General features: G+C 45.5%; 1 protein-coding gene across 1 annotated transcript in view; it reads right to left on the bottom strand.

Moving 5' to 3' along the window:
• Positions 1-22,541, bottom strand: part of LPCAT4 (lysophosphatidylcholine acyltransferase 4) — a 37,624-nt gene that overhangs the window by 1,887 nt on the left and 13,196 nt on the right. The window contains exons 2-12 of the mRNA XM_072976950.2: positions 13,838-13,980; positions 12,401-12,621; positions 10,984-11,096; positions 10,441-10,501; positions 8,375-8,433; positions 7,826-7,860; positions 6,952-7,006; positions 6,049-6,131; positions 4,375-4,500; positions 3,584-3,725; positions 1,480-1,578 (exon numbers count right to left, since the gene is read on the bottom strand). Coding sequence (XP_072833051.2) covers positions 1,480-1,578; positions 3,584-3,725; positions 4,375-4,500; positions 6,049-6,131; positions 6,952-7,006; positions 7,826-7,860; positions 8,375-8,433; positions 10,441-10,501; positions 10,984-11,096; positions 12,401-12,621; positions 13,838-13,980 — 1,137 coding nt within the window. The remainder of the gene's footprint in view (positions 1-1,479; positions 1,579-3,583; positions 3,726-4,374; positions 4,501-6,048; positions 6,132-6,951; positions 7,007-7,825; positions 7,861-8,374; positions 8,434-10,440; positions 10,502-10,983; positions 11,097-12,400; positions 12,622-13,837; positions 13,981-22,541) is intronic.

Raw genomic sequence — 22,541 nt, 5'->3', positions numbered from 1 at the left:
TCAACAACCCATCGGCTTCTAAGGTCACAAGCCAGCGTATTAACCGCTTGTTAATAGAAGGCTGCTAAGGGGTCCTGTTTCCGACTTAAATTTCTTCTGCCGCTGACCTTGGTGCCACATTACTTTCTCGTTGGCTGTTCATTTATTTAAATGATTCATTTCTCCATCTTTCTGCCCGCCACCGCCACCGAAGCAATTTGCGATAGATTAAAACGATGACAAATATTTGGGGAAAAAAATGTAACTTAAAAGCAACAGGTTCCCAAAGCACTCTTTTAAGACCAGATGCAAAACCTTTTTCTGAAAGCCAGCTTGAAAAAAATAAATCCTAGAGGTCAAAGGTCTTTTGGAACCATACAGATTTAGTTACCCATCTTTCTCCTGAATACAGGATGAATGCAAAATCTTGGAAAAGGAGGGTGAAGGACCCCCCCAAAAAAGTTTGTTTGTCTCATTTATAGTCCACCTTTCCCCCAATAAAGGGACTCAAGACAGCTCACAATGTTAAAAAAATATTAAAACACAGTGATACATGAAAACAATCTATAATAGCAATTAAAATACATTAAACGATTAAACACCATTAAAACTTTAAAAACAAACAAGTTAAAAACAGCATCCAGGGATTCAGGATTGTTAAAACCCTGGGGGGGGGGTCATCATCATTCATCCTTCCTTCATGATGAACACAGAAATTCATCGATGTAGTTATGGAAGGGGTAGCCAAATTAATCTGAGCAAGCATTATAGGTGAAAACAAACGTTAAAAAAATTAAAAAACGACAGAAATGTGGTGACACTTTAAATACTAACTTTTATATCTTTTAATGTGAGCTTTCGTGGGCAAGTCCATCAGAAATCATGTCTCTTATGCCTGATGAAGTGGACTTGTCCACGACAGCTCGCATTAAAACAATAGAAAAGTTAGGGTGTCAGGTGCCACTGAGTTTTTGTGTCTTTTCTTTTCACAGAGATCCATATTTGTCTGGGAGTACCTCCCTCTCCTTCGGTAAGAAAGCACCGCCGACCCCTTGCAGCTTTCACCCTGTAGTGCTTGATCCCAAACTGGGGCCAGAAAGACTCAATCTTGGCGGAGGGTCGAATGACTGGCAGGGGACGGCACCATTTAGAATGGAAAAGAGGTCGGTTGCTTAACCCTTCCCTGGCTGCTGATATTCCTTGGCAGATGCTATCCGTAGGTAGCTCCCTGGGTTGCACACACCTTGGTTCCTTGCTATGCGTTTGCCACTACAAGAAAAAACTCCTGCTAGTATGGGAAAGGCTAAGTGGAGGTGGCATGGGAACGCGATCCAGGTAAACCTACCTCTTGCCTACTCCCTACTCCCCTGCAAACCACACCTTCTGTTTTTGCTATTTTGATGTTTTAGAGGGAGACACAAGTTTCAAGACCGGGCTGATGGTTTATCTCCAGCTTCCTTGTCTATCAACCCCACACACACACCTTGAGTAGTTAGTTACCTCAAAGGCATGACGGGTCAATTCCCAAGGACGATGTTCCCCCTCTAGTGCTTCCAGTGCCAAGATCACTTCCCGGGTGTCCATGTTGCCATCATCATCCTGGAAACAAATGCATCAAGAGCGATTAAATCCAGCTGTCCTCTGACACTCACCTAGATATTCTCTCAGATTATATTTCACTTAAGTAGTTTCACAGTTATGTTCCCCACCCCAAGCTGCTGCTTTGGTGAAGTTTTTGAGAAATCTATGTACAGTAGGAAACCCCTCCCGCCATCCGCAGGATCAGTATCCACTGATTTACTTATCCACTGGCTGATAATACTAAATTAAAAAAAAAAACAGAAATACCTGTTTATATGTATTTCCTTTGTGTATTTACCAAACCTGGCCACAAAGGGGAGCCAGAGGCCATGCAATCTATGTACATTCGTGCCCCGCTTAATGATTACCCCGCATTATGACAAATCCACTTCACGGCAATGTTTTTGCGATCGCAATTGTGATCGCAAAACAATGTTTTAAATCGGTTTTTTTCACTTTGTGAAGATCGGTTCCCTGCTTCGGGAACCAAGTCTTTGCATTATGATGATCAAAACAGATGATCGTCGGGTTTTCAAAATGGCCACCGGGTGCTCAAAATGGCTCCCCGCTGTGCTTAGGGACAGATTCCTCGCTATACAGGCACTGAAAATGGCCACCATATGGAAGATCTTTGCTGGACGTTGAGTTTTTAGCCCATTGGAACGCATTAACCGGGTTTTAATGCATTTCAATGAGTTTTTTATTTTCGCTTTGTGACGTTTTTGCTCTACAGCGATTTTGCTGGAACGAATTAACGTCATTAAGTGAGGCACCACTGTACTGTATAGTGTTCAATACTTCCACGTTTTTCAGCATCCACCAGGTATGTGTGCTTGGAACCCCAACAGATACTGCAGTCCTATAACTGCTTCTCAAACTATCCCAATGGTTCAGTGAGCATGTACCAGGTGTGATGGCATCTCCTGCATCAAATCTGTGAAGACAATGGTTGTGTTGTCTATCCCGGTTCCATGGATAATGCTAACCAATTAGAAAGCAATTCTAATTATTTTCCTTCAACTTTTTTGTAATTCCTCTTTGGGCAATACTTCCTATACTGAATACATGGATAAATCGTAGACAGTCGGGGAACACTATGATGATGAATATGTAGTATTTGCACAGCTCTTTCGAAGCAAACCTCTTACCCCTACAATTGAGAGCAATATGCTGTACAAAAGTACGTGCTGCTTCTATCATCACACTTAAAGCACTCTCCAGGCAGCTTATAAATTAATCATGTAGGCTACACACTGCTCCAGCCCCCCCCCCCCCAAAGCAAGCTAGGGAAAGTGGTGCCTTGCTAGACAGTTACCCTGCATGACAGGGTTTTTTTTGCTAGATATTGACTTTTTGCAATTGCTATAGCGATTCGTAAAACAGTGATTCCTATGGGGGAATTTCACTGGACAGTGTTTGGTCCCTGCTTCGCAAACCGATTTTCGCTAGACAACAATTTTGAAAGCTCCCTCCGTGCTCACAAAACGGGTGTTTTCGGGACCTAAGCTTCACAAGACAGCGATTTAAACAGCTGATCGGCTGTTCGCAAAGCGGCTTTCCTATGGCCGATCTTCGCTAGACAACGATTCTTCCCCATTGGAATGCATTAAACAGGTTTCAATGCATTCCAATAGGAAAATGCTTTTCGCTAGACAATGATTTCACTAAACAGTGATTTCAGTGGAATGGATTATCATCATCTAGCAAGGCACCACTGTAGTCATTTTACCAACCTCAGAAAGATGGATGGCTGAGTCAACCTGAAGCCGGCTACCTGAATTGATTAGGATCAAACCCAGGTCGTGAACAAAGTCTCAACTGCTGTCCTGCAGTTTAATCACGGCGCCCCACAATTCCCTCTAGATCTCTGTCATCAGCAGTTTTAGCCAACTGGATATAACTAACCCTCAAAAGCAATTTCAAATAATATATTTTTTTAAAGGACTCCTCTCGGTTCAGTTGAGCGCCATTCGCTCTCCTCATTTTAGAAGCCCCTCCTGCCGGTTTTGCCTGCCGGTTTTACCTGCTGAAAATAAGCACGGAGCCCTTCGGCAGCCTCCGGGCAGGCCAGTCCCAGCCACCGAGCCACTTCCGTGGGCCCAAGCTTCCCTGATCCACCAGCGGGCAGGGGGTCCAGCTGCCATCTGGCTCCTCCTGTGAGGCATCTGAAGAAAGAGATACGTAATTGTAATGGCAAAAAAGGAGAAATACTCTTCAGGGGAATTCTCTCACATGCCATTTTGTGGTCAACGCCAGTCCCTATGTGTGGCTTTGTTATGTCTTTCTGTGGTGAATGAAAACACACACACACAAAGACACTAGAGATGACTCTGGTCCCTCTACAGATTGATCCGTTGCCCCCCTTTTTTTGCAAATATAAGGTACGTGGTGGGGGTACCGCTGTATTTTAGACCTGACTGACACCCTTGAATGTTTCTGAAGGTCCAATTCTGACACTGGAGGTCCAGGAAACGGCCTCGGTGCCATCAACTTTGACCAGTGATAACACCTCGATACCGCCTTTAGGTTTTAGTGTCGGTCTGGTGTTTGGCACCAGTTTCCACAATTTGGAAAAAAAAATTCTCCTCCCACTTCCCGAAATATCACTCCCAGAATGCCCCAGCCAATGGCTGTTTTCCCCAGGGAATTGTGGGAGTTTCTCCTCCCCCTGTTTTTTTTAAACAATGCCTGCATCTAAGTAGCAGCACCAGGAAGTGTGTCCTGTTTCTACAGGGGGGTTGCAAGGACCCCAGATAAGAAGGCATCCTCCATCCACTCCGGCAGGGCTCTCTTGACATCCGGTCAGTTTCTCACCTGGCCTTTCGGAGCAGTTTGCCCAATTCCCAGATGCGCGGCTCCAGGGCCACCCTCAGGCGTCCCACGACGGTGACCGGCAGGTTGCCCAGAAACTCACAATCAGTGGCCGGAATCCCCAGGGCCCTGGACGAAGGAGGAAAAGGGAAGAAAGGAGGAGAAAGCAGCCTCAACGACAAACCAAGGACAGCTGGGAGCAGAGGAGAGACTTCCATTCCTGTCGCCTCACAGATTTTATTCCCTCTCTGTCCCTAGTCCTTTGGTCAAGGACTCACGCTAACCGTTGAGGCGCAGCCAGTCTCAACCGTCGGTCACTCTGGCTTTCTTGGGACTGCAACTCCCAGGAACCCCGGCTTGCCCAGCAAATGCGGGACTGCAAAGGAGTTGCAGTCCCAAGAACACCAGGGTTGGCCCGAGGTTGAGAGCGGCTAGAAGCCCAAGTCTCTGGTACAGCTTCCATCCTAAACCAGGAACAAAGAACGCTGTTGACTTTATATCAAGTGTAGCTCAAAAGGATGAGAGCTTTTAAACTCTGCCTTGCTCTCTTCTGCCCGTGCAGAAAGGAATGGAGAAATGGCCATTCTGGGCCACGAGTTTGCAGCCGGCTGCCATGAAGCTTCCCTATGGGCCTGTTCTGGTATAAATACAGTGGTGCCTTGCTTGATGATGTTAATTCGTTCCAGCAAAATCGCTGTAGAGCGAAAACGTCATCAAACAAAATAAAAAAAACCCTTTGAAATGCATTGAAAACTGTTCAATGTGTTCCAATGGGCTGAATACCTGCTCGTTCAGCGAAGATCCTCCATACGGCGGCCATTTTCTGGTTTCTGTTAAGTGAAAAATCAGTCCTAAAAACAGCGGGGGGGCATTTTCTTCAGCCGGCAGCCATTTTGAAACCTGACAATCAGCTGTTTGCTGATCGTTGTAAAGCGAAAATCGGTTCCCGAAGCAGGGAACCGATCATCATGAAACAAACAAACAAAAAACCCATTTAAACCATAATTTTGCGATAACAAAAGCAATCGCAAAAACTTCAATGTTAAGCGGATTCGTCGTAGAGCGGGGTAATCGTCCAGCGGGGCACAACTGTATTAGGGAACTGGCCCCTTTCTTTGGGCCAGAAGATAAGACTGAGGCTTCTTTTTCCTGTCCCTGTTTCTCCAATTCTCTCTAGCTTCAGCAAGACTTGATCAAAGTTATAGGTTGTTTCTGACCCCTGTCAATCAGGTGTTCTATCTCTCTCTCTCTAGGGAAAGCAAAACTATTCACATTCTAGGCAAAAGAGAAACAGATTTTTATTTTTTTTTGGATCCCGCTGTTTTGGGGGCAAGGGGGCTAAAGCTCTTGATTCGGGGCTGGGTCCAGGCCTCTATGGGGCCCAAGGAGGGACCTCCTCAGTGATGCGGCCTGTTCTTCAGTGACACTTGACCTCTTCCACTGAGCCAAAGCTGGACTTCTGCCCAGAAGGAGAACCGAACAGCAACGGCTTGGTCATTGGATACGAGCCTGCCTATATAACCAAACTCCTCACCTCTCACACGACATTTCCCACAACCTGCCTTTGGTCCATATTGCCTTCAGTCTACCCCCCCCTCCCTAAACCTTTCACAACCTCCCAGCCAGCTGAAAGGCTTCACCCTTGATCTAAAAATTCCCTCCCTTTCCTAAACTCACTTGGCCATCACTTTCTGGACGTTGTTAGCATAGAGGGCAGGGTTCACGGCCTCTTCGGCGCTCGGCTGATACACCGGGAGGAACTGGAAGCAGAAGGAAAATGAAAATTAAGAGCGGGACGAGGCAGAAAGGGAGTTCTCGCCAGCATGAGGCACCGTGTGGGGTGCAAATCAAGAGGCTCAGATGATGCTACAAAACCCAAGGATGGACCAAGGTGTTTTGCTGCCTGGAGCAACGGGCAAGAGGATTAGCTCTTTGAGCTAATTTAGAAGGTATCGGAGAGACTGTGTGGTCCACCCAGCAAGATCTCCTGTGATATGGAGATTCAACAGTTCCTCAAGGGCAGTGGTCCCCAACCTTGGGCCTCCAGATGTTCTTGGACTACAACTCCCAGAAGCATACACCACCACCTCTTCTGACCAGGATTTCTGGGAGTTGAAGTCCAAGAACATCTTGAGGCCCAAGGTTGGGAAGCACTGCTCAAGGGGAATGGTTATGTGGTTGCTGCTGTTGCTTCACTCCAACAACCGCAACCTGAAGTCACTGCCTCCCTGTGCCTAATGCTCAGGCCGGCCCTTACAGATCTCCAGACAAAGTAGGGCAGGAAGCAAGCAGGAGGCTTCAAACAGGAACATGAGATTTGTGGATCACGAATCAGAATCCTGAAATCGGAATCTGCCCGGGTGGCCTAGGGCAAGCGGCACAATTCCAGGGCACCCCCCAGAAGAAGGGAATGCATAAACCCCCTTCTGAGTATTCTCTGCCTGGAAAACCCTGAAAAAAGATCGTCGTAAGTCCAAATTGAGACTCGATGGCACGATTATTGTGAATTTAGGCAGGATGCTCAGGTGGGGGCGCTGTGGCACCAGAAAAGAGAAAAGGAAAGGAAATGGTATTGTTTACCTCTACTTCCACAGTAGTGCAGGGCTGAGACGCTGTTAACCAGATGACTTTTAACCTGATGGGGCGAAAAGAGAAAAAAAGAGGATGGCATTAGCAAGGGATGGGAACTCCACTGGACTTAAGTTGTACTGGTGACTCGACTCAGACTTGACTCGTTTTTTTCCAATGACTCGAACTCGTGACTCTGAAACCACCCTCTCTTTTTGTCTGGGGGGGGGGGACTTGTTTTTAATAGGGATTTGGACTTGGGGCTTGGCACTTGTTACCCAAGACTCGGAGTCGAACTCAGAGGACTTGGAGCCAAAGATTGGCCCACATCCCTGGCTATAAAGCCCAAGTCTCTCACCAGCCTGCAGAATACAGTGGTGCCTTGCTAGACAGTTACTCCGCATGACAGTTTTTTCGCTAGACATTGACTTTTTGCGATCACTATAGCGATTCGTAAAACAGTGATTCCTATGGGAGAATTTTGCTGGATAATGTTTGGTCCCTGCTTTGCAAACCGATTTTCGCTAGACTACGATTTTGACAGCTCGCTCCGCGCTCCCAAAACAGGTGTTTTTGGGACCTAAGCTTCGCAAGACAGCGATTTAAACAGTTGATCGGTGGTTCGCAAAGCGGCTTTCCTATGGCCGATCTTCGCTAGACAATGACGATTCTTCCCCATTGGAAGGCATTAAACAGGTTTCAATGCATTCCAATGGGGAAATGCTTTTTGCTAGACGATGATTTCGCTAAACAGCTATTTCAGTGGAATAGATTATCATTGTCTAGCGAGGCACCACTGTAATCACACTCATGCCCAAACAACAAGGCACCCAACCCAGGGTTGTCGATTTCCCACCCCAACCTCCATGGTCAGGAAGTAACTCACACGCCGGGTCCTCTCCACGCCCAGGTCGTTGAATCCTGAAAGGCAAAGAGACATTTTTGCAACATTGACAGTGTTATTCTGGTTCCCAGTGTGGGTGCAGGGGTATGCGTGGAGTTGAAGGATGCTGCTTCTCTGTCCTCAGCCCTCAGAGATGAGAAAAGTTACATGCTTGGATTAAAGCTCTCAGAAATCCCCACAGCCCACATGATGGACAATGACCACGTGCGTTGAAGGATTTCGGAAGTGGATCTTCAAACAAAGAACATTCCCCATCTCTGCCTTATGCTTGACTAGGGGTGGCATTTTCAGATTTTATGGACTACAGAGACCATAATTCTCCATTCTGGGAGGTCTACAATCTTCCAGACACCTTGAGTGTGAGGCACTTGGGAGAAAGAACCTACATTGGAAGGTAGGAGACCTAGCTAGGCCAAGTTCTACTCAAGTCTCTCGCTCAGAAAGAAAGGTCCCAACGAGCACTAAAGCAGAGCTTGCCTTAGTCAGTTTGCCGAGCACCACTGCGTTACAGCTCCTTTCTTGTAGACTTACCAGAGAGTTAGGATACCGAATCAGAACTGGCTGGACGGGGACACCCGATATGAAGGCACCTAGGAATACAGAATATAGACCTCAAGATTTGCTTCAGCATCGTATGACTACTGAATATTAAAGGTAAAGGATCCCCTTGACATTTAGTCCAGTCGTGTCCGACTCTAGGGCACAGTGCTCATCCCCATCTGCAAGCTGTAAAGCCAGCGTTTGCCCGTGGACAATTCCCGTGGTCGTGTGGCCAGCACGACTAGACATGGAACGCCGTTACCTTCCCACCAAGCTGGTACCTATTTATCTACTCGCATTTTTTACATGGTTTCGAATGGCTAGGTTGGCAGGAACTAGGACAAGGGATGGGAGCTCACTCCATCGCTTGGATTCAATCTTACGACGGCTGGTCTTCTGACCTTGCAGCACAGAGGCTTCTGCGGTTTAACCCACAGCGCCACCACGTCCCCGCTGAATATTAGGCATGACATTTTCGGAAATTGTGAACTGCCATTCTCAGACATCTGCAAGAATTCCACCAGCCAGACTTCGGAGGTTTTAGAAGCCCTGACCGTTGTTTCGGAGTTCTCACAGCTAACGAATGAGCCATTTTCATCTTGTAAAGAAGATGGGGTAATGGTTTGGCCAGAGTTAAGCTCTGTGGGAGGTGTAAGGGGTTATTCCACCTCATAGTTTCTACCCATTAGTCTCTACACAGGAAGCCTCTCAAAAAAAGTACCTCTTCAATCATTCCTCATAGCTCCCACAGAGCTTAGCCTCAACCAAACCACTTCCCTTGTCTTCTCCACAGGATGAAAATGGCTGTCGGGGCATGAGTGTATTAGCTTAAGGACTTGAAAATGCCTGTCAGGATTTTGATTGCCTGATTAAAGAGTTCAGGAGGAGTGGTCCACAAATTCCCATGTCTACTGAATCCAGTTTATAGACAAGAGTTTCAGGGATAAACCTATTATAGACTGAATTTTAACTGTTATTTCTTTGAAAACATAACTATGGCAGAAGTTGGGTTGGACCAAGACGGGGTGGCTGGCTAAGTAGCCTTTGTGTGTATCACACAGGGAAAACCTCCTTTTCAGAGCAGGCTGTGCGTTGTGTTAATTGGCTATCCTTATATGTCAATTACAAACAGCAGCCAATTGCTCCCCCCCCGCTGCTTTTTTTTTTCAGAACAAGATAGTTTTTCAGAACTATCTGGCAGTTCTGCCTTTTGCAGACCCCAACTTCGGCATCAACGGGCCTGTTTTTGAAGTGTTTAAAAAACATGTTTTAAAAAAACATCCTTAAAAACCAGCTCAACAACAAGCTGCATAAAAGAGTCTAAGCCCTTTGAGAAACAGAACAAAAGGTTAAAATAAAACTTCAAAAATCAAATCACAGAACCCAGCAGAATCAGAGAAGAAAGCGTCTGTGATCTTTTCTTCGCTTCAGAACGGGAAAGATTTTTTGAACTACAATTCCCACAATGAGGTGTTTTGCACCCATGATCCCTTTCTGTGCTGACTTGGACTTCACTAATTCCCGTTAAAACAAGGTGTGCCGTGGAGGTAACATACATTGTTTGTGAGCCGTGTGTGTGCTATTCAAGCTACAGCTTTCTCGGCTGCACCCTCAAAACCACAACTCCCAGTGCAGCCTCCACCCACTCTAAGATAAATACTTTGCAAAATCCAACAGCGAAACACTTTTGAACTATAGTAAGAAGCCAGTGTTACACCCAAAGAAGTGGATACTTCTGATCCACGAAAGCTTGCTTAAAGTATAATGCCTTTTCAGTGGTCTATCAAGGTGTCACCTGCTCCTACATTCATATTGTGTAATGACCACGCACCTCACAATTATTTCAATCTGTCTGAAACGTGAATCGTGCTTTCTGGAGAGCTATTCAACCTATCTGAGGGAACAATAAAACGTTTTATTGGGAAGGGGTATCCTGTGGGAGCCACGAAACGGCCTGCATCTGGCTCACGGCTCCTGTTTTTGTTCACCCCTCATTTAAGAGTAACCCCCCTCCATCCCTAACCCCCCCCCCCAAAAAAAAACTTCTGTTCTCCTACCTGGTTTGAATTTCAATAAGGCTTTTTTATTTGAGCAAGTTCCCTCTGGGAAAAAAAGCACCTGGAAAGAAGAGAGGGGAGACAAAAGGAAAAGAGTGAAGAACATTAATAATAATAATAATAATAATAATAATAATAATAATAATAATAATAATAATAATAATAATAATAATAATAATAATAACAACAACAACAACAACAACAACAACAACAACAATAATAATAACAATAATAACAATAACAACAATAACAACAACAACAATAATAACAACAACGATGATGACAACGACAACGGCAATAACAATAACAATAACAATAATAACAATAACAAAACAACAACAACAATCATCATAATCATCATCATCATCATCATCTTAGAACTGCAGAGCTGCAAGGGACCTTAAGCATCATCAGGTCAAGCCCCTGTGAAGAAGGCACAGTGGGGAATCGAACTCCCAACCTAGCCAGAGACCTCAACCACTGAGCAATGCCAACCATCAACTAGAGCCGATGTGATGTTTCAGGAGCTCCCGGAGGCTTTACCTGTGGCCATTTCCCCTGGGACGTTGCTCGTTTCTTCACTTCTTCCACCACCTTCTTGCGAGAGGCTGGGTCATGGCGGGAGACCAAGATGGCTTGGTTGAACCTCAGCAGGGCTACAGGTGAGAGGAAAAGAGAGGAGGTGAGGGAGAAAAGAGAACCAGGAAAGGGACCATTTGAGAGGACCACCATCCAGAGCTTCTTCTTTTTTTTTGGAGTCATCTCTAGGCCTTAGCAAGTATTCCCTTAAATCTGGAATTCGGCTTGCTTTGCACATTTGAAAACTATCCCTCTGAATCATGGAAATCAGAAGATAATTGAGTTGGAAGGGGCCTATGAGGCCATTGAGGTTAGGCAGAGCTTGGACAAGCTACCTTTGTGTAGTACAAAAAAACCCACCAGATGGTAGGGAGACTACGTAGCCATGCTTGAATGGACCATTCACAACACTGTAGTTTCCCCAAAGGAACTTTTCCAACCTTTGCCTCCTTTGCTAAAGCTCAGGGGCAGTGCCGTTTTTGGCAACAGCTTGCTTGGAAAAGTTACTTCTGGGAGTACATAATTCCCAGAATCCTCCAGCTAGTGAGATTTGAGGATTGGTAAGTCAAAAATATCTTTTTCCAGCTCTAGTCTTTCATCATCATCATCATCATCACCACCACCACCACCACCACCACCACCACCACCATCATCATCATCATCATAATGACTCCTGTCTAGAAGGGCGGGATAAAAATCCAATAATAAATAAATAAAAAATAAGGGAAAGCCTGCTAGAAAAGACATTTATATCTAAATGGGGAATTGGGGGCCTTTATAAAATAGATAGGACACCGGAGTCCACCTGGTGAAGATACACTGTCAGAATTGTGTAGACTCACAAGCTGAGACAGAATTACTCCGTTGACTGATCGGTTTTGAACTGAGATACCCTGCTGATCAATGGTGCAATTCTGTCTCCTACGAACAACTTTGATCAATTTACATTATTATTCCTTCTGCAAGTCCCAATAGAGAGGGAAAACAATATGGAGAATTCTGGCACTCCTTCCCATCGGTGCCATTGGGAATCCTGTCCCATGCTCACCCCAGATTTCATGGCTGTATATTGCCTGTACGGTGCTAATCTAGCTTCAAAACCATGAGGACTAGAAACTTGTTTTGTTTGCAAACAAAACCGAGAGAGTACCGAATGCCCCATTTGGTACCCAATGCAAAATTACACACCTGTGTAATTTGACCCTATATCTTTGACATATCTTATGTCAAAGATATAGGGTGTGGCACACGGCAAAAGCAAGATGAATATATATCTCCATGAGGCGAAGAGAAAAACATTTTCCTAGCCAGAAATGGCTGCTGGCAGGGGTACCCTATGCTTCCCCCCACCCCAAGCTGGAACTACGTTGGATTCTCTCACCTCCAATGACGGGCACATGGAGGTTCTCAGTTCGAGACACCACCTTGGGAAGGTCACAGGGCAGCAAGATAATAGGGTCAAAGAAAGTTGAGTGAGGAGCTGCCACCAGGATCGGGGCCTCGAGCCGGGATGCCCTCTGTCCTCGTACCCGTATGTGCATGAAGCCGAGCAGGAAGAACATCAAGCGACTCAGCAGGTAGACCGAACTGTGCGAAACTGTGCTGAAAAGGTGGGGGGAGGGGAGGGATGCACAGAGGGGAAGAAGGGGCGGAAAGAAAGCCGTATTAGGCCAAATGGATAGAGGAAGCTGAAAAGCAGAGCGGTAGAGTGGCTAGAGCGTTTGGGGCTGGTCCTTGCTTTCATATGGGGGGTGGGAATGCAAAAATGTCATGAAATCTCGGGAGTTGGCTTTTGAAGAAACGGATGAAAGACTGCAGTCAAAGGGAGAGTTTACCCCGAGAATAGCACTGTTATCAATATTGGGTGAAGAACAAGGGAACTGGGCAGTAAAATAATTGATAACAAACTTAGCAGTTGCAGCAAGATTAATTATAACCCAAAACTGGAAATTAAAGCATGAATTTTAATTACCACATTTTTCCATGTGTAAGACTATACTTTTGCCTAAAATATTTAGACTAAAAATTGAGGGTCGTCTTATACACGGACGTAAGCGGAGGAAAGAACAAAAATAAGTGGAGGGGAAAGCAGGGATCAAAGTGATCCTGCAGGGATTTGATCCTTGCTTTCCCTTCCACTTGCTAAGCCCCACTTAGATGTCTTAATTTTGGGTTAGAAAAGTGAGGGGGCGCGTCTTATACATGGGGGCAACTTATACACGGGAAAAATACGGTAAATGAATGGCATCAAGCAGTATGGAATATTGCTATTCATGATAAACGAACGTGTGCAATTCAGTTTCAAAAGGGTTTGACCAACAAAAATACCTTTAGAGATGCTTGGGGAGCTTTTATCGGTTATGTATTAATTAAAGGGAAGGGTCCCATGCCATCGAAATGATCAGTACAGTCTTGGAAGGAGAATGGGTGATGAAACAAATGCGGCATGTTTCCAAAGGGCCCCAGTGGACGGATGGGCACATGTGTATGCATACATTAAGTCTTTCTATTTACTAAATTTCTAATTTTTGTGTATTTTAGAGTCAATTTTTTTTTTAAAAAAGAGTTTTTTTAGGCTGGGATTTTGGAGACCCGGGTTATAATCCTCACCCATCTGTAAAATTCATTGTGTGATCTTGAGCCACCCACATTGTCTCCAATTGTGACCAACTTCACGGAGTCACTGAAAGGATACTGTGGGAGAGAGAAGAGCGTGAACACCATCTTGTTCTCAGTGGAGGGAAGGCAGGATAATCAGTGGAACCTTCTCAACCAATCAGAGGAAACCTCATCCACCAAGACGACGTCCTCTACTTACTTCCTCCATCCCGTGAACGGCTCGTGCAGCGTCTCTTCCGGCAGTCCCACCACTTGGAGGAGAGCAAAGGGCCAAATGAGGAAAAGGACCACGAAGGCCAGAGCTACACGGATTGGGGCCAGAAGTACGCCCAGCACATAGAACTGCAAACAAACAAAAACGAGTTGTAGGGTGTGTCCTAAGATTCAACTTGGTATTCTTGTGGTTATTATTTTAAAGAAAGCCTACAAGAGAATATAAACTTGGAACGGTGGTGGTGAGGTACCACAAGGTCAGAAATACAGTGGTGCGTCAAGCGAAAAAAGAAACCACAACCTATTGGAATGCATTGAAAACCGGTTAATGCGTTCCAATGGGGGAAATGCCTCATTGTCCAGCGAAGATCCTCCATAGGGGAAGCTATTTTCAACCACTGTCTTGTGAAAATGGTCCGGAAAACAGCGGGGAGCCATTTTGCAAACTGCCGATCAGCTGTTCTTAATTGTCGTCTTGCGAACAATCAGTTCGCAAAACAGGGACCTGCCTCGTGGTGCAGTGGTTAAAACGCTGTACTGCAGCTAAAACTGTGCTCACGACCCGGGGTTCAAATCCCAGGTAGCCGGCTCAAGGTTGACTCAGCCTTCCATCCTTCCGAGGTCGGTAAAATGAGTACCCAGCTTGCCGGGGGGGCAATGTGTAGCCTGTATAATTAAATTGTAAACCGCCCGGAGAGTGCTTGTAGCGCTGTGGGGCGGTATATAAATCCAATAAATAAATAAATAAATAAATAAATAAATAAATAAATAAATAAATAAATAAATAAATAAATAAATAAATAAATAAATAAATAAAGTGGAAAAACCATAGGAACCATCGTTTTGCGATCACTATAGCGACTGCAAAAAATTCATCGTCAAGCAGGCTCATTGTCAAGTGGGGCACCACTGTATCAACATCAGTCCAGCATCATAGGGCTGTGGCAAGCAGATTGAGCCTGCCTATTAAAAGTGGTGATGTTCAAATTAACTAACATAAACAATAATGAATAATAATGTGCTATCAAGTCAGTTTGGGACTTAGGGTGACCCTTTTCAGGGTTCTCCGGGTAGAGAATTCTCAGAAATGTTTCCCCTTCCCCTTCTTCTACGGGCATCTTGGGCCTGTGCAGCTGGCCCAAGGCCACCCAGGTTGGCTCTACTTCCAGGAGGCCATAGTGGGGAATCGAACTCCCAACCTAAACCGCTGAACCATCCAGCCAAGCTTCATAATGTAAAAGCACAAAATAAAAGTGGGATCTAGAGCATACTGACCTCCCAGCCAAGGGGAGGGAGGCAGTGGAAATGGGGAGAGGATTCTGTGGTGCCCACAGCTGTGTTTGGTGGCATCCCAGGGGTATCACGATGGGAACCCTGCCCTAGGATCTTCAATGAGAAAAAGGTCTTCTCCTGACCTCAGCCATGACAACATAACATCCACCATAGGACCTTTGTAGATGCAGCTGTTCTGTCTTAAAGACGTCTACGTTGGCTCGGGCATGTTGTGAGAATGGCTGATGATTGGATTCCAAAAGATCTCCTGTATGGAGAATTAGTGCAGGGAAATCGCCCCAAAGGGAGACCACAGCTGCGATACAAGGAGATCTGCAAGCAGGATCTGAAGGCCTTGGGAATGGACCTGAACAGATGGGAAGCCTTGACCTCTGAGCGTTCAGCCTGGAGGCAGGCAGTCCATCATAGCCTCTCCCAATTTGAAGAGACCCTTGTCCAGCAGGCCAAGGCAAAGAGGCAGTCCCGAAACCAGCAAAATCAGGGAACTGGACAGGGGACAGACTGTGTTTGTCTTCAGTTTGGAAGGGATGGTCACTCTCAAATTGGCCTTTTTCTCAGCCACACCAGACGCTGTTCAAAGTCCTCCATACAGAGCACCTTACCATAGTCTCTCGAGACCAAAGGATGCCCCATCTTAATCTCCTCTGTTTTAAAGAAGTGAGACTCTTTGGTAAAAAGGTCAAGGTAGAATAATAATAACCTTCGAACTGGGAAACTGGAAGGGACCCTATGGATCATGGACTTCAGCCCCTCTTAAGGAGGCACAGCGGGGAACTGAACTCCCAACTTCTGGCTCCACAGCCAGAGACCTTAAGCCACTGAGTTGTCCAGCTCTTCTCCAGGACAAACTACTTGCAAAAAAATAACGACGGGCAAACCATTTATTGGCCCATTAAAATATCAGAACCGGGTGAGCTTTCAAGCCATGCGGACATGATGTTGCAGAAGTTGGAATGGGGGAAAAGAAACAGAAAAGTCCCAAAGCCGAACCTGGACATTGGTTGAGGCTTCGGTATCTGGAATGTAAAATCTCAAGATAGATCCTGCCTTATTTCGGAAAAAACACTCCATTGCATTAATTTCCTACAGTGCTTCGGAGCCATGCAGCATGAAGTGGCCTCAGAGCACCGCAGGAAATATCAAATACTGGTTTCTCAGATGCAAAGCATGCCAGCAAATAAGCCCACAGCCGGGGGCTTATGGGGCAAGGATTAATGGCCAAGAGCCCATAACCCCCCCCAGGTTGCTTAAGTCCCAAGAACGCAGCTCCCCCGCCCAGCATTGGCTGTGGGCTCTTTGTTAACACCACCGTCTACGTTTAACTTTGCAAGCCTTCTCTATGCAGAACGCCAAAGGAAATGGTTTCTAATAATATCTCATTCTGTCTGACAGGCATCCAGGCTGCACCGCTGGCGTCAAGTCAGGCCAAGCACCAACACCAGCCCTCGGTTTGCCCGGATTACAGCTCAGGCATCTGCTAGATTATGACTGCCCTAGATGATTGCTGCCCAGATCCGTAAAAGAGACTTCCAATCCCCTTCACCACTTCTGCCCTTCGGGAACACCTGGGGAGACCTTTCCCCTCCTCTGCCACAGTTCGACCTCTGCTGCCGACCCAGGAGGCTTGGGATCAGCCCGACTTCGCCATCATCTATTTGCAAGAATCCTTTGTTTCATTCAAACTTGGGGGCAACACCCCCCCCATTTTTAATTTTGGAGACAGCCTCATGCCTCTCCCTTCCCTGTTCACCATCAATCAATCCCCCTTTTAACAACATCATCAATCAATCAATCAATCAATCAATCAATCAATCAATCAATCAATCAATCAATCAATCAATCAATCAATCAATCAATCAATCAATCCAATTTCTAATACAGAACAAAAAAGAATAATTATGTGCCATTACAGTGATTCCAATTGAGAGGGGTTTCTAGACTCAGATGTGCTTCACCATTAAAGAAAACCCCAACAGCTAGTAAACAATATGTTAAATTAATTTCATGGCATGAAATCTGGCAATTTACAGTAAAAAGTGTAGAACTAGGTAGGTAGGCAGGCAGGCAGGCAGGCAGGCAGGCAGGCAGGTAGGTAGGTAGGTAGATCGATAGACAGATAAACAGACAGACAGACAGACAGACAGACAGACAGACAGACAGACAGACAGACAGATAGACAGACAGACAGACAGACAGACAGACAGATAGATAGATAGATAGATAGATAGATAGATAGATAGATAGATAGATAGATAGATAGATAGATAGATAGATAGATAGATAGATAGATAGATAGATAGATAGATAGATAGATCTCAGTCTTCAACCTCCTTTGGAATGTCTTCAAACACACCTGGAAGATGTCTGTTCTGTTCTCCTCTGTTTCATTGATGCATAGTCTGTACCCAACTCTTTGAACAGTGCACCAGAGTAAGCCAATTAAATATGTGGGGATTTGGTGAGTCAGCTCCTCTATACGTTCCACTTGTTGCAATTCGAGTATATAATTATCTGAACTACCCACGAGAACTGGGTTGCACAGCCCGAAGAAGATGACTTCACATCAAAAGCTAGCTGTCTGTTGTTTGCTTGGTTTTTTTTTTTTTTTAGTAGTCTAATAAAGGTATCACCTGTTTCTGCATTTGTATTGTTTTGGAGACCCCACAGCTCTTTTGTGATTTTTTCCCCTTGCTGCAGTGGGGTTACTCTAGTTATGACTTACCAAGGCATAACTAGAGGGCGGCTGATTCACGAAATCCTAACTGACTCAATGGGCCTACTCTAGTGCACAGGATTTCAACCGATGTGCACCTATCTATCTGCATATATATTCCCTATAACCCAGTGCATTGACTTCTGAGTAGATATACATTACTCTTACCCTGCAAACAGGCTGTGCGTTGAGCACGTACATTGATCTCAACTCTGATGCATTTCCAGAGTCTCTATTGGTCTGGTGGTGCTTCCCTACCGTTGATGTACAAAAGAATGGCATGTTTCTCTGCGTTGCACTTAGGTCGAGACCTCATTATGCTAAGCGATGTGCAGCTAAGCTTCGGTCTTCCTCCAGGGCCGGCGCAGCGGAGGGAGACGTGTGTGCCGCATGCAGCCAAAAAATGCCTTGAAAGTTTCGGCCGTGGCCAACGGGCCCGTTGGAACAAGCTGCAGCGCTCAAAACACTGCCAGCCGCATCCATCCTCCACCCCCTCCCGGGCACAGTGCCAGCTCAGACGGCAGCCCTGGCATTTATCGCAGCCGCCGAAGCCTGAAAAAGTTCCTATGGGGGAGCAAATCCCCAAATCTCCAAAATGAATTATCTGTTTCGAGAAATATTGGCTTAGAATTGGGTGGTTTTTTTCTCTCTCATTAGTACACAGTTCCTCCAAGCCCATCCAGTTATTGTTTGACTGCGGCAGAAAATAAAAAATATCCCAAAAGCAGCATTCCTGTGCCTGGGCAGACCAAAATCAGGGAGATCAGGGAAAGAGCTAGTAATTTCTTCTTAATTCAGGAATTTAGGACTCTGTCCCAACCATTTTTCTGAATTGCGTCTGCATTGCTCAGAGAGTTGCATTTGAAGGACAAGAAGAGAGTGTGGGTCTTTCCTAATTTTCTGGTTTTTACCCATTAGTTTGGGTGTGTATATGCAATCCATCCAATTTAATCCGATATATTTTTTTTCATTTGCTCTTGATGCAATACCGTTCAGGTAATCAGGAATAATGTAACCAGCTTTCTAAGAACATGGCGCCACCACCACCCATGCGGCAAGGGAGCAGCCTGGGTAGGTGGGACTCGCCAGCCTGGAAAGGCAGCCCATCTAGGAGAAGGAAAACTCCAATTCCAAACCTCCACTGCCTTGTGGCTATATCCACTCATGGAAAAAGCTTCAGGAGTCAACCTCGAGGTAAAATCCAGAGCTAGAGTCACGGAGGCAGTTCGTGTTGTTCTGCCAACTCCTGCGACGTTGCTGGAACCAGTTGTATTGGCTCTTGGTTTTCCATTGGACTATTTCAGTGATGTGGAGAGGGGGGATTTGCTGCTTGGGTAACAGCCTATCCTCCATATTATTTTACCCAGGCTTCGTGGTCTGGAGAGGACACTCCAGCTTCGCATATAGTGTCAAAGTCCTCCATACAGAGCACATTACCATTGTCTCTCGAGACTGAAGGATGCCTATGATTTCTAAGAACAAATAACCACACATGTCTGTCCCTGCTCCCACTTCCACTGGAGTCTGGATCGGACAACCATCATTCTGGCACCTGTGATTTCTATCAAGAACACCCCGAAAGGAACTGTCTTGCAGATCACAAGCAACGGGCAGAGGGGCTGGGCCAGGATCCAAAGCACATCATAGGGCAAACTGGATGGATAACTTAGCCTGGCTTCCTCATGGCAAGCGTTTCCCTCATGGAGTCTCATGGTGCAGTGCTTAAACTGCAGTACAGTGGTGCCTCGCTTGACAAGGATAATCCGTGCTGTTGAAATCGCTGTTAAGCGAAATCCTCGTCAAGCGAAATTAAAAAGCCCATTAGAATGCATTAGAAACCGGCTAATGCGTTCTAATGGGCGAAATACCTCATCGTAAAGCGAAGATCCTCCATAGGGCGGCCATTTTCCGGTGTCTGTCTTGCAAAAAATGCCTCCTAAAAACAGTGGGGGGCCACTTTGACAGCCGGCGGCTATTTTGAAAACCGCCGATCAGCTGTTGAAAAAACATTGTTTAGTGAAAAACTGGTTCCTGAAGCAGAGAACCGATCATCGCTAAGCGAGAAAAACCCATTCAAACATCGTTTTGCAATCGCTTTTGCAATCGCAAAAACATCATCGTGAAGCAGATTCATCGTTAAATGGGGTAATCATCAAGCGGGGCACGACTGTATTGGAGTCAAGACTCTGCTCATAACCCAAGTGATCCCCACAGGTTCAGGTAGCCCCCCGGAAGGGTTGACTCAACCTTCCATGGCCAGATGCCTAAACCCCATGATCGATCCTTAATGGCAAAACCACTGGTTTTGTACTACCAAGCAGATCAGCCAAATGATTTATCCTATGAACATTATCTAAAAGTAACAATTTTTTTTCATATTTAGTAGTGCTTTCAAAAGAGTGAGTTTTTAAAAAGTAAATGCACGTCTCTGGTTTAAAGGGAAAAAATGGCAACTTTATTGGTAGTATGTTCAACTTACTGCATTATTTCCAAGCAGTGTGCCTAACAGATGTATTTATAAAAGCATTTTCTACTAACACCTTTTGGTACACAGTTTTCGCCTGTGCACAAATTCAAGCAGCGCACTGCCATTTCCTGAGTGATTGACCTTGGAAATTTTTAAACCCATTCATGTCAATTTGCTAGGGTGCCTTAGGGTAACACCCGATTCTCCTAGCCTCTTAATTTGGATTCCTCTACTGAGCAGAAGTTCGGACTCTACAGCCTTCTAGGGCCCTTCCAGCTCCATGATTCTATAAATCTATGTTAAAAGGCAAGCCCAATTTATTTTTGCCCTAGCGAGAACTGACGGATCTCTGTGGCCGATTCAAGTCGACTGCCCTGCCTGAAAAGAATCAGGCTAATTTTATGCTGTAACATTACTATGTTCCTTGTTCCCCAGGCGAAGGGAAACAATTCAGCCCCATGTCCTCTGGGTCATGGCGCTGGAATGTCATGCCTGCCGAGAGAAGCCGGTCACCCCACCCGGGATTTCCCTTTTGGGCCTCTTGAGTCATAAATACCCCAGTGAACTAAAAAGAGGCAATAACCTCTAGTAACCTTCTACCCTGGAGCCTGTTGCATTCTTCCCAGGCATAAAGGAAGGCAGGATCAACCAGCAAGACCCGGAACAGCTTCCGAACCAACATGGGAGAAGTTGAGAAAGTTTACAAGAGAGAAAGCCGGGAAGGGATCTGGGAGAGGTGAACATGGAATAGATATTACAGGACAGGAGGGGAGATCATAGGCATCCTTCAGTCTCGAGAGACTATGGTAACGTGCTCTGTATGGAAGACTTGGAACAGCGTCTAGTGTTTTGACGCTGTACGCGAAGCTGGAGTGTCCTCTCCAGGGCACGAAGCCTGGGTAAAATAATGTGGAGGATTGGCTGTTACTCAACCAGCAAATCCCCCCTCTCCACATCACTGAAATAGTCCAATGGAAAGGCAAGAGCCAATACAACTGGTTTCACCAACGTCGCAGGAGTTGACAGAATGACAGGAACTGAATGGCAGGAGTAAACCCATGCAGGGACCTACAGCCTTTGTGTGTGAAAAAAGGGTAAGTTTTAAAGAAGGAACAGGTGGACCTAAGTTTGCAGAAGGCAGAAATGATAGATAATTGTGAACTGATCTGGTTAAACTCACATTCTCCAAAAATATCCGATAGCCAGAGTACTTGAAATGGCAAGCAACGCCTGTTATTTAATTCCCAAACATCAGTTTTTTAAAATGCAAAATCCAAGGCAGAAAAAAAGACAACTGATTTACAATTTGTACAACTGCGAAACCTCACCGGAGGCTAATCAAATGTCGTTCCATTCTTAAGGCAGCTCCGTTTCTAACTGAGAAGCTGCCTTCCTCTCGGTTTCTGCTCTGAGAGGTCTGTGGTTGTGAACAGCTCGGCACAAGTGATGGATTCAACTGTACTCAATACAGATCATCCTCCCCTGGTTGGGTGGAGAAGATGCCAAATTGACTGAATCATTCAGAGATGTCATGCGGAGCCTCCTTCTGGAGTGAGTGTACATAGGTCCGGTCTTCAATGTTTGCATTTAAAACAATTCTCATTACAGCCTAGTACAGGGAACATAGAATCATTCACCGGCAGTTGACACATATCAGCTGTATATGAAAAGGGCCTGGAAAAATTAAGCAGCAATGTTAGATTCATCCACCAATCTATGGCAGAGTTTGGAAAAATTCCTTTACTGAATTCCTAAAATCCCATTTTTTGGGAGTTCTGCTTAAGGGGGAAAGCAGCAACATTTCCCATTGTGGCTCTACCTTCTGGAATTCTTTCCCCACCGGCTAATCTGTTGGGGGGGGGGACACTCTTTCCAAGCAAACCTCTGAACCCCACAAAAGGATTCAAGGAAGATGGGGTGGGCTCAATGCAGCCTCCCATTTACTGTTCTAGAAACACACCATGTGGGAGTGAGTTGGCTTTGCCCTAGATTGCGGAGCTGGAAATACCCAACTCATTTGAAAACAATGTCCTACACAGTTTCATCCGAGACGCAAAATAAGCTCAGGCACTGCAGAGATCTTGAGATCAGATACCAGGGACAGTATTTGCTGTTTTTCGTAAAAGACACAGTATCAACAGCAGAAATAGGAAAGTTTTATTAAATGTTTTTTTGACAGTCACTCCCAGTTGCCATGCTGCTAATGGGATTTTAGGT

The sequence above is a fragment of the Pogona vitticeps genome, chromosome 6 (assembly GCF_051106095.1).
Source record: "Pogona vitticeps strain Pit_001003342236 chromosome 6, PviZW2.1, whole genome shotgun sequence".
NCBI lineage: Eukaryota > Metazoa > Chordata > Lepidosauria > Squamata > Agamidae > Pogona > Pogona vitticeps.
The sequence above is the reverse complement of the archived record's forward strand: the minus strand, read 5'-3'. Positions and strand labels throughout refer to the sequence as shown.